The following is a 12,861-nucleotide window of genomic DNA, read 5'->3' as shown; positions in this document are numbered from 1 at the left end:
TGTTTGGTGCGACGGGGAAACCCCGAAATTGTCATCGAGGTTGTTATATAGGCTTAGTCAATTAGATTAATTAATAGAAACTGTTGTACGTACGTATGAGTCTGTAAAATGAAGAAACTTTTGATTAAGTGACTGAATGAACAAGTCAGGACATCATGTTAACAAGTTTATTAACATGTTTTTGAATGTCTGAAGCGTTAAGACACGCGCTGTTCACACTCTGTGATCTCACCATTGCATAAATGGTACAAATAAATGGTACATAAATGGTACGCCATCCAGTTACTAAGACACGTGCAAGTCTCCCATCTCTCAAGCACAAGCTAACAGTTTTCTCAACTTAGTTTTTTGTGTAACCTCTGCTCCGAAGAAACAACTAGAATTAAAATTCTAGTTATATTTGGCAACTGTTTCACTAAAGCATATATTAGAGCAGGCATACTTTATCACTTTAACCCTAATTTCACTAATTGAGAAGAACGTATTTCCTGTTTGTGTATCGAGTGTGATCGTGGTTTAATTTTTTTTTTAGCTCCAAGTTTTTCGAATTATTGCTGTTTTAAAATTTGTAACCCAACTGACTTAACTGTTGTTTGACTAAGCTAGTTTGTATATCAATATCAACCTTCAAAATACTTCATATATTATCTGTGTATCTTATAAATCAAGAGAGAACTGTGATTTAGAGATAACGGGCTTTGGTAGACTGAAGTACAGACTATTAAGTATTGCATAGCACACAATAAACCTAACATTTGTTTGATGTTTCTATATTATTTTGAATTTTAAATCTCAGGAAAAACATAAAATATTCTCTTCGCGATATTATGACCAGATTTTGACAAGGAAGTTATCATATAATTTAATAAACAGCAAATATATAGGTTGACAGGACAACCAGAAAGATAAAATTTGATAGGGATATTGGTAAATTAATGTGCAGGTTGAACAAGATATTGAAAACTATTCTTCATGGGAAACCTCGTCTCGTTTTTCGTACGAAAAGCACGTATGTTATATACACCCCATTAGCATCATGTGTATATGTAGACGACTCACAGGTTTGTTTTCCACAACTTTCCCTTGAACTTAGGAACATCAGGTGTTTTGCAAGGAATTTAAGTAAATACATTCATTTTTGTGCAGACGGTCTAGCACCAGCGATCATGTGTTTCAGGCCTAAGTATACGTTGCAGTCAACAATTAATTCAGGTCTTGGCGAAAAGGTATGTCGTTCAAGCGCTGTGTTTTCACATTGGAAGTTTCTCAACACACTTTTTACCCACTCACTTATCATCCTGTTATTATACAGTAAAGCGATTGCATGAAGGCATTCATCCAATAAAACACCAGGGGGGGAGACCTTGCACTTAGTTCTTCGCACTTTATAGCTTTCTCGTATATATACACACACACATACGTATATAGATATTACACTTTTTTATATAAGTAAGATTTTTTGACAACTCTTTTAATTTTACTTTTTCATCTTCCATAACTATATAATAAAAAAGTTAAACAATGTCGGTAAACTGAGCAGGAACGTCTACTAACCTGTCACTTTTTTTTAATACTGGTATCACGTGATTTGGGTAGCCAATTGTGCAGCTTTGTGCTTAACTTCAAACAAACAAATCTTATGATTTCATTATATGAATTACCCAGCAGTTATTTTGGAAATATAAATGAAGCGAAAAAACAAAACAAAACAAATACTATTAATATTTTTTTTGAAGTAAACTGACGAGCATGTGTATTTTCTTATAGCAAAGCTACATCGGGCTATCTGCTTAGTCCACCGAGGGGAATCGAACGCCTGATTTTAGCGTTATGAATCCGTAGACTTACCGCTCTACCAGCGGGGGGACAGTAAAGTGACGAACGACGGTATGGAAAACAAGGTGCTTACATGCAATTTAAGCGTGTGACCAAATACGAACTGTATTTTGATTTCCAACTCGGTAACGTTATGGAACTCTCGGTTTTGTCGTTGTTAACGGAACATTTTATGATCTCTCAAAGTCGTAAATAATACACGACAAACACAGATTAACAGTTTGTCAAATGAACTCCAAGTGTAAAAATAGGAATAAAATATTAGTAGTTTTTTTTTAATGTATTTAAAGCTGTTTTTGAATGATTTTTTCTGAATACGAAACATTTACGTGAATGACCCTGTTATGTAAGTTATATTTAAAATTTTTATATTTGTGTATATAGATAAAAGAGAAATGGTGACATACTTGGTGCATGAAATGGTTTTCGCCAATAATTGTAGGATATTTCTTTGTTTGGAGTAAGGGGCTATAAAGACAAATTTAATTGAAATGTTATATACAATGTAACGTGTTGCACAAATAGTAATACATCGTAGCTAACTATCCTTATATAGGTAGTTAATCTAAATGAAACCATATACCAAGAATAGGTATGTATTACCTCGTGCTTTATCAGCTCGAAGAAAACACGGTGACCACCAGTTGTTCATATAGACGTTTCTGCCATTTTAAATAAAATCGCCACCAGGTGTTGATTTTACCACATCGCTAATTAGCTTGAATAAATCCATCAGCAGTTGTGCAGTTGCAAATTTTATCACCTAATTAGTCTGTTTTAAAGAATCTCAGCGAAGATCAGGCGCATATTTCTCAACAATGTTATTTATGTTAGTCGTATCTAACACCTTAAGAGCTAATTATATCGAATAACTCTACCGTCACTTGTAAATAAATTTTTCAGTTATAAGTAGTATGGTTGAGTTTATATCTATTATATGAAATTTACGTTTAAATTCAAGAGGGTCGAGCTTATAACTTTCACATTTATGTTTCAAAGATGTCTGAGTTTTATATCTTTGTTATGTGAACCTCGCATTTCTATTCAAGATGGTCGAACTTATGAACTTACATTTATGTTTGCAAGATAGTTGAATTTTATATCCCACATATTTATATTTAGTAAGGTTCCGCTTTATATTTCTGTCGTATGAAGTCAAAATTTATAATCAAAATGACTTCTCTCACCGGCTCAGCGGTAAGTATGCAAACTCATAGCGCTAAAAACTAGGTTTTGATACCCGTGGCGGGCACAGCACAAATAGCTTTGCTCTAAATGAAAAACAAACCAAAATGAATGAGATATATATCTTCGTTATATGAACTTCAAACTTGTATCTAAGATGGTTAAGTTTTATATCTGGACACTTTGGTATGGCGAGGTGATTAAGGCGCTCGACTCGTAATCTGAAGGCCATGGGGGCGTTATAATGACAGTCAATCCCGCTATTCGTTAGTAAAAGAATATCCCAAGTGGTTGGCGGTGGGCGATAATGACTAATTACATTCCCTCTAGTCTTAAATTAAGGAGAGCTAATACAAATAGCCCTTGTGTAGATCTGCGCGAAATTACAAAGCAAACAGATTATATCTGGAATGGTGTTGTGATAACATATCTCTTTCTTGGATTCCAGCAATCACATTTCTGATGACCAGCAGATTAAATATAAACTGGTTACGCCGTATGTCCACAACCACATAAGAATGGTACAGCTGAGGCGCAGAGGAAATGCTTCATTTGGATTCTCTATACGAGGTGGTGAGTTTACCATTAATATTTTTATTGGAAAGATTTAGTTTTTCAACACATTTTCTGATAGAGGAAAATAAGATTACGGTGAAGATGCTTTCACAAACAACTGTTTACTGTATGTCTTTATTGAGTTCGTAAACAAACTTTTAAATATGGAAATAATTAAATAGTATTTCATTATTTATAGGCTTAACTTTTCTGTTAAAAATAATGGCTAAATTCATGTATATATAAATAAGAAAAAATAACACAAAACAGCTTTGAAAGTATTCTCTAACAGTATTTTTTTCAACAAAATCTAAACAAACTAAACTGGAAAAAGCGAAACAAATAACAGAAACGTAACTTAAGTATATAGATCACCCATGGAGTTAGCTTACAGTCTTAAGTTTTGTATGCTAGGTACTCCCCCAAAAAAAACAACAAAAAAAAAACAAAAACGAAGCATAATTTAAGAAATAGATCATATTTGGGGTTAGCTTAAAATCTGAAGTTTAGCATGTTGGCTATCCTGTTAAATATGAAATATTGATAAATATTTTTGAGATAAAACGAATAATAACTAGAATGTACAGTTTCGAGGAAGAAAGACACTTCTGAAGTATAGGAACTATATTGAATTGGTAAAAGGCTTTTTTATGACAGCTACAACAGCCATTTAAAATGTCAAAACTTAAAGGAGAATAGTTGCTTTTTAATTCCTAGAAAGATCGAAAAAACATTATTTTTTCTTTAAAATACATAATCTAAGATTACTGTTAATCCATTACCATGGCCACATTCTTTGATTTGTAAGCCTTCCTTTTTATGAAAGTAATGTAATTATTTGTTATAGGTTCAGAACACGTGATAATTTGGATAGAAAATTTAATTTGATTTATATTCGTTGCCTCTAAGTATGTTGTTCTGGAAAATAAAACCTGTGTGCTTATTTTAAACAGGCTTAGAACATGGGACCGGTATCTTTGTCTCAGAAGTGCAAGCTGGTTCAGAAGCTTTTCGCAAAGGATTACGGGTAAGGAAGCATTACTGTTATAATATATAGGTTATATAGAGCTGGGCGTAGCCTAGCGTTATTGTGCTCAAAATGTGAAACTGAGAATTCGTGCCTGGCGTATCATTGCCACAAGAAAAAAAAAAAACACGCATTGTGCATTTTGATACCATTCACTTGTTGTGCTTTGTAAGAATGACAAAGAATCTTTCATTTTGTCAGACGCTATTCACTAGCTCTTTAGTCTTGTTCAACTAAGAATTATGGACGGATGTAAGCAGATTAGCCCCTGTGTATTTTTGCTTGTAAATTCTAGAAACAAATGCTTTCAGAGTACTTTCAAACATTTTGAAAATATTGCAGATGTCACTAAGAAACCGAACATGTGCATGAGAAGCATCATTATTAGATATGGAAACTACTGAGCAACTTACAATATGTTAGTTTTGTGGGAATTCATGTGACCATGTTGTTTGTTTTGTTAGGTTATGCACAGAGCTGCATGAGAGCTGTCTGCCCTAAATGATTCTGACGTTTTAGGACTAGACTTGGGTTATTCTTGCCAGACTGAATAGAGGAATTTGACCGTCACTCTTATAATAACGCACCCATGGTCCTAAAGTGAATGTCATAGTCAAGGTCATATACCTCCCATTGCACCTGGGAGCCGGTTTTCAGGATTAATTGGTTATACTGATACATTCAACATAATATCTTATGCACTTCATTGCACTTTTATCTAGACATATATTAATTGTTTTTAACTTATGTAATTAATTCTTTTTAGTTTCCTGTTCTTGATTATATTAAGTTTGGTTTGTTTTGAATTTCGCGCAAAGGTACTCGAGGGCTAGCCGTCCCTAATTTAGCAGTGTAAGATTAGAGAGAAGGCAGCTAGTCATCACCACCCACCGCCAACTCTTGGGCTACTCTTTTACCAACGAATATGGGTTTGACCATTACCTTATAGCGCCCCCACACCTGAAAGGACGAGCATGTTTAATTTGACGGGGATTCGAACCCGTGACCTACAGATTACGAGTCAGTGCCTTAACTACCTGGCCGTGCCGGGCAATTACATTAAGAGGAACAATTGTGAATATTGTTATTGCTGTGCTTCATTATTATGTTCGTTGTTTAAGAGATTACTTATATAAAGAAGTATCTGAAAAACTGATGTTGTCGCAGTTCGTGATTCAAAGAACGTTTGATGCATACTATTAGCGTCTTCAGAGCGACATATTATTGGATATTAACTCATATCTTTCCGCCAGTGGGACAGCAGTAAGTCTTTGATATTAAACATTAAAATCATCGGTTCGATTCCCCTCGATGGACACAGCAGATAACCCTATGTAGGTTTGCTGTAATAAAATACACACACGCGCACACATTTATATCTGATCAAGTTACAAGGAACGTTATGTTTTAGCAAACGTTACGTATATACGTTGCTATACTTTTAACTGCGGCGATGCCACTTTGGATTTAAATAAGAACGACAGTAATGGATGAGTGAATAGTAACACAACTTCATGACCTAGTTTAATGTCTTTCTTTCCCTCTAATACCCAGTCTAACATACTTTACAACTTCAAACATCCACCTCCTTCCTACTTATATTCATTGTCTCAAGTCTAATTTCTTTGCCTTCGTCATACACTCGACAGTTTTATTGTCCAAGGAGTCACTGACACAGTATACAAGGGAAGAATATTTATTAAGACACATATAACAATAAATTTACGTAATCATTCTTTATTATTATTATTACGGTTTAGATGGTAAAGCTGACGAAGTATTAGAAGTCCATAGACTTAAGATTTTGATCAAAATCATGCAATCTGAAGGCGAGTTTTACACCTTCCTCTCACTTTTTACACCTTCCTCCGGATTCAGAATCAGAGACATATAAAAACAGCATTTCCGATCTATATTTTATTTCTCACAGCATACTGGCAAGGTGTTTAGGGGACTCGACTCGCAATCTGCAGGTGGCGGGTTTGTATTACCGTCCTATCAAACGTGTTCGCCATTTCAGCCGTAAAGACGTTATAATGCGACGGTCAATCCCACCATTCCTTGTCAAAAGAGTTGGCGGTGAGTACTGATGACTAGTTACCTTCTTCCTAGTTTTTCACTGCTAACTTAGAGACGACTGGTACAAATAGACCTCGGTAGCTTTGCGCGAAATTCATGAGAAACACACAGCTTAATGTCCATTCAGGTTTTCCTTTAGTAACAACATTCAACAGTTGAGCAGGATTAAAAATGACAAATGAGTTTCTGGAACGCTATTTACATATTTACATATGTACTGTAATATTTTACAGTATTTAAACTGTTAAAACATATGTACTGTAATATTTTGCGGTAGTTAAACTGTTAAAAGATATGTACTGTAATATTTTACAGTATTTAAACTGTTAAAACATATGTACTGTAATATTTTACAGTAGTTAAAGTGTTAAAACATATGTATTGAAATATTTTACAGTATTTAAACTGTTAAAACATATGTATTGTAATATTTTACAGTATTTAAACTGTTAAAAGTTATTGTTTAAGAGCCGAAAGCTGTCGAAGCATTAGAAACAAATGGGATTAAATTTATGGTTAAAATCACGTAAAGTGAGATGTTTGTGAGTTGTTGGAAACAATAAATAAATTTGAAATGTCGTTTTCGTAAGCTCCTGATTTTAAATCCGAAATAGACAAATTAGGAAGAATGTCGGAAGAGGGAGTATCTTCAGTTTACTTGATTTTTATCTCACATTCATATCTCTTGGTGGGAAAGCGGTAGGTGTACATACAACACTAAAATTCGAAGTTCGATTCCTTGCGGTAGACATAGTACATATCCCAATTGAACTGAAACGAGCTCAAATTTGTATAACTACTTTGATACGCTGTTTTTAATTTATCTTTATTCAAGTGTTTAATTGCTTTTATTTTTATATTTCTATTTATGTTTATTTTTTAAGTTTTGATATGAAAAACATGTTATTAAATCCCACCAGAGATGTATGTAGTTGCATTTTGTATTGGTTGTTGCTAATATTCAATAAAAATAGATTTAGTGTTATTTTAAAATATTTTGCTTGGGTTTAAATAGAGTAGCTGTAACTGATAATTATCCATTTTTTGAGCCTATTCCTGGGTGTTGAGAAGTTCATTTATTGTTTAGCTTATGTCCTAGTATTAAAATACTTACTGTTTAACATACTTCTGAGTATTGATATGTCCATTGTTTTGTTTATCTTCTACTGTTAAAATACCCATTATTTAACATATTTCTGATAGAATGAATTAGGTAGTTAAATAAATTTAGAAGTATTGAACCATACAGTGTTACAATGCTCTCAAAGTTTGAATATGAGTTGGTGAACTTCTTCGTGTATTGCAATACTAACCCAAAATTGTCAAGAGGAAACAAATTAATTTTTAGAATCTTTGGTCGAAGTTTTATAAAATCTCTGTTTTCTTTAAAAATATTTTGACATAAATAATACGTTTACAAGAAAGGTTAGATTTGTCACAACATTCTTAAATGATTTTAAAATAATCAACGAATTTTCGTAATTAAGAACTTCAAGTGCGCATTAATCAAATCAGCTATGTAATTAACTGGGCCAAATATCGTATCGCTCGTTACTTATTTATTTTAACGCACGAAAACGTAGGTCTGTTTTTAATGTGTTAACGTAATAAAGGCTTAACAAAAAATAACTTGAAATTGTTCTTCGGCTTGAGACATGCGCATAAAAAGTTAAACACTCCATATTACGTGGGTTTGGGTTCACATTTTGTGGTGGACTTTATTATATATTTGCTACTAAAACATCGTGATAATTTTGTCTTCTTTTATTATGACAATTATTTTAATAGTTATTTCGGTTCTGGTTACGAGGTTTAGTGAACTACTGCGCTAAATAACTAAGGATGTTTTCTACAAGCCAAAGTTTCAGACACTTAGCTTGTTATAAAATACATGGTTTAAATAGATAAAGATCAGGAGCATGGACAGTGAATCCAAGGTTAAGAAAACCAACTTGTTGTACGAGAGACCGTGGGTGGAAAGTTCAGTGCAGCATAACATTTGTCTAATTGCACATAACCAAAACAAGGATTTCCGGCTGATGCATAGCACGTTGCTTGACCCGACTGGTAAGGTTTCTGAGTCTGTAAGAAAGGAGTTTCGACTTCCAACAGGGAACAAACTCGTTTCTCTAATTTAAGATGTTACAAGTAAAAAAAAAAAGAAAGAATGTAAGTTGTAGATTTTTTTTGTAGATTTAAACGTGAAAATATTTTCGAAGCAATTATCGTGAAATTGTACCCGTTTCGCAATATTAAGTTCCTTAAAAATGACGTTTCTAAAATAAACAAAATGTCTAGTTTGAACGTCGACAGATCGCTTTTTCGTGGCTCTACCTTTAATTTTATTCAATTATTCTTCAGGTTGGTCATTCAAAATATCTCTTTATTTACGTGTTTGCAGACGAAACTGATTAATCTTCAGACGTTTCAATAATGTTAAGATTCAAGTTTCAATAATGTTAAGATTCAAGTTTCAATAATGTTAAGATTCAAGTTTCAATATCTGATGTGGATATGGCACAGGTAGTCTATTGTGCAGATTTACGCCTAACAACAAGCAAACAAAAACCAATTAAAATGACACCGATTCGATCACAACGAAACTAAGAGTGAAGAGAAAAAGTTCTTTTGTTTTTATGTTATTTAAAGTAAATAATAGTAGAACACTTAAGGTTTTTATCAGAAACACTAATAATAACACATTAAATTCACCATGTAACTGAAGTCGCTGGTAGAACAGTTTTAATCTGGTTATGGTGCGATTCTTTCATATAAAGGGTGTTTAGAATGAGTGAGACTTTACTTGCTGTTTGCCACCTATTTATAGATTACTATTAATTAACGTAACAGAAAGTGCTGAGGATGTAGGCTATCAGGCGTTTCTTCATGATCTCCAGTAATAATAATGCTTTCTTTACTTTCATCGACTTGCAATCTTTGTTGTGCCAATTTGAGGTATGAATATAACTGTGTACAGCTGCTATACGAACACCTGTTGCCTGGAAGTGTTATCCACACAGACGTCCCTTAAGATGACCGAATGTAGATAGTAAAAAAAAGGTAGAAGTATTATTGAACTAACACTGGAAATTGGGAAATGGGAAAGGAATGCCCACTTAACTTTCTCAGTTGTAGTAATTTCACTGCTACACAGTACAGGATCTGCGTTTTTATTACGTTCTAGGAGCAGTGGACAGATAGCGATCAGTAAACAGGACCATTCGTCTGTTGTAGTTTACTCGTATCCAAGGTGTTAGAAAGGCAATCTGATCTCTTTGTGAACAACACCAAATTTTTGTTCAAGCACGAGAGACCAACCATGAACGTGTATCAGTACAAGTATAAATTTTTTGTTTTGTGTTTTTCAAAATTTAATGAGCGCAACAGAAACCTGATGGATTTTTGTGTAATTTGAAATGATAAATAGTTTAGCGTGTACATCTACTTTGAAACGATGTTTGTCGGAACCTTTTTGTACGTGTGTGTGCCGAGCGTACCATCATGGTTAGCGTGTTAGTCGGAGAATGCAAAAGTAAAAGGCTCGCGTTCCATTGTCGCAAGATGGCCCGGCATGGCCATGTGGTTAGAGGGCTCGACTAGTAAGCTGAGGTTCACGAGTTTGAATCCTGTCACACCAAACTTGCTCGCCCTTTCAACCGTGGAGGCATTATAATGTAACATTTTATTCCGCTATTTATTGGTAAAAGAGTATCTCAAGATTTGGCGGTGGGTGGTGATGACTAGAGGGAAGGGAGTTAGTTATCACCACCCACCGCCAGCTCTTGTACTACTCTTTTACCAACAAATAATGGGATTAACCATCACATTATAACGCCCCCACAGCTGAAAGAGCGATAATGTTTAGTGTGACTGGTATTTGAACCCACGACCCTCAGATTCTAGTCAAGAACCCTAACCACCTGGCCACTCAGTAGGTTAAATAAATAAATTATCTTCCATTGTCCGTTATACACTTTTTGTTTCCTTAATGGGTACCCTCAGCCAGTATTAATAAACCCAATCATTATGTATTTATCCTCCGTGATGAATTCCAAATTAATATCTGTATATTTAATATTTGTTCGTGTATCTTCTATTTCAATAAGTATTACCTTAAAATAGTTGTATATCCTTTTGTCCCTATAACTCAATAAAATAATTTATTACCTCCACGTTATCGTACTTAGATTGATATGAACTTTTGGTCAGAGCGAGCTATAAGAAACTAAAAATCAACTTGGTAATAACTATAGTTAGTCAAATATGTTTTTTTTTTCTGTTTATACTTATGAAAATTAGAGTATATAATTTCATCACTTGGGTAAACTCACTGTTAACGATATTTTCTGCCATAATCCTAATAACACCTACGAGTCTCGACCAACTTAGGAAATTTAGGATACTGCTAAGTACACAGTATTCAATCCTTAGGAAGTTCAGAGTGGCTTCATCTATGTTTCTTATTTCGAACCAATGACAAACAAAATGAATGTTTTTTTTTTTTTTAATTTCGAGCAAAACTACACGAGTGCTATCTGTGCTGACCGCCCCTAATTTAGCAGTGTAAGACTAGAGGGAAGGCAGCTAGTCATCACCACCCACCGCCAACTCTTGGGCTACTCTTTTACCAACGAATAGTGGGATTGACCGTCACATATTACGTCTCTACGGCTGCAAGGGCGAGCATATTTGGTGTGACGGGGATTCGAACCCACGACTTTCAGATTGATATGTCTGTATTAAAAAGGGGGCCCGGTTGATGTAGGACGTGTTGTTCTCCTTGTTTCAAAGAAACGTGTTGTTGCCTTGTAAGGTTCTACAGGGAGAAAAGAAATATATTTTATTACGTAATTTATTTCACACTAGAGGTCAGTCAAACTTTGGTCTCCAGAAATATTCTTTTTAACTTTTTGTGCTTTAAAAGAAAAAAAAAGGTGATGACGTATATTTAATGTTAGGATTTTTAAAGTCCTCAAACAGTCAGTTCGTATTGTAAAGAAAGGAAGAACAGAGTGATGTCAAGGAAGCATCATTCTGTTTGAAGGAGAAGGAAGCATGACAGCTACAGTAAGACACTATCATTATAAAAAAAATACACAACACAAGTTAATATTTTCAACTGTTCCACGTTTTCATTTTGAACGGATGATCATTCAATTGTAAAATTGACTGTCCAGTGGTGGAACAACATATGTGTATAGTTAAATCCAGTTTAAGGCTGTCGCACGGGAACCGAGTACATCTTGATGGTAAAAGTTGTTTTGAATGCCAAGGTTCACTCTTTCACGTACGTCTAACTTTGATAAATGTGTGTGTTAGGGGAGGGGGAGAGCTGAGTAAAGAACTGGGGAATTTGGTTTCAATTTGGCGCAAGGCTACACGAGGGCTATCTGCACTAGCCTTTCCTAATTTTGCAGTGTAAGACTAGATGGAAGGCAGCTAGTCATCGTCACCCATCGCCAACTACTTGAGATATTTTTTTTTACCAAGGAATAGTGTGATTGACCGTCACATTATAAGGTCCACAGGGATGAAAGGACAAGCATGCTTGATGGGAAGGGGATTCAAACCCGCGACCCTCAGATTACGAGTCGAGTGCCTTAACCATTTGGCCATGCCGGACCGAACTGGGGGAGTGAGCGAGATAAGAGATATTTTGATAAAAAACATTAAAAGTGAGGTCGCACGTGCTTGTTCGCCACCCTCCGTGCGATTAAGCATGTTGAGTATTATCTCGAGAAACCTTGCGTCTAGCACCTGTTTGACATGTTACACGACTTCATGACAGTACAGCCAACCACATGTTTAAATTTGCACGAGTGTTTTTAAATTAAAGGTGGAAAAAAAGCAAAAAAAAAGAGAAGAATACAATAAAAACACGCGCATCATGTATACACATTGTATTTTCGCAGTTTCGCTGTCACTTGATGTGATTTAATAGTACTAATTTAATCAAAAACACATATTAGATTACAAGATGAACAGAATGAAAATTGCATAGTTAGAAAAAATACGTTTGTCTCGTGATAAAAAACAAATGGTTTTTTGTCTGAAACGTTTTACACATAGGTATTTATGAACACTGCAGTCATAACGTTTTAATTCGTTTGTTCCTAAAGTTGATCAAAACAGGATCACTTCAGAACGTTCCCCATTCTGAACGAGTCTCCCGCTCTCCC

General features: G+C 34.6%; 1 protein-coding gene across 11 annotated transcripts in view; it reads left to right on the top strand.

Annotated features, from left to right (window-relative positions):
- The window catches only part of LOC143228988 (uncharacterized), a 99,115-nt gene that overhangs the window by 42,408 nt on the left and 43,846 nt on the right, over positions 1-12,861 (top strand). For 10 of the 11 annotated variants that reach the window (XM_076460548.1, XM_076460549.1, XM_076460551.1 and 7 more), the window contains 2 exons: positions 3,470-3,594; positions 4,530-4,603. In XM_076460548.1, coding sequence (XP_076316663.1) covers positions 3,470-3,594; positions 4,530-4,603 — 199 coding nt within the window. Of the gene's footprint in view, positions 1-1,765; positions 1,902-3,469; positions 3,595-4,529; positions 4,604-12,861 lie in introns of those variants that run through there. The other variant, XM_076460553.1, reaches the window with a different exon arrangement.

The sequence above is a fragment of the Tachypleus tridentatus genome, chromosome 10 (assembly GCF_004210375.1).
Source record: "Tachypleus tridentatus isolate NWPU-2018 chromosome 10, ASM421037v1, whole genome shotgun sequence".
In the NCBI taxonomy this organism is placed as follows: Eukaryota; Metazoa; Arthropoda; class Merostomata; order Xiphosura; family Limulidae; genus Tachypleus; species Tachypleus tridentatus.
This window is presented reverse-complemented; position numbering and strand designations above follow the sequence as displayed.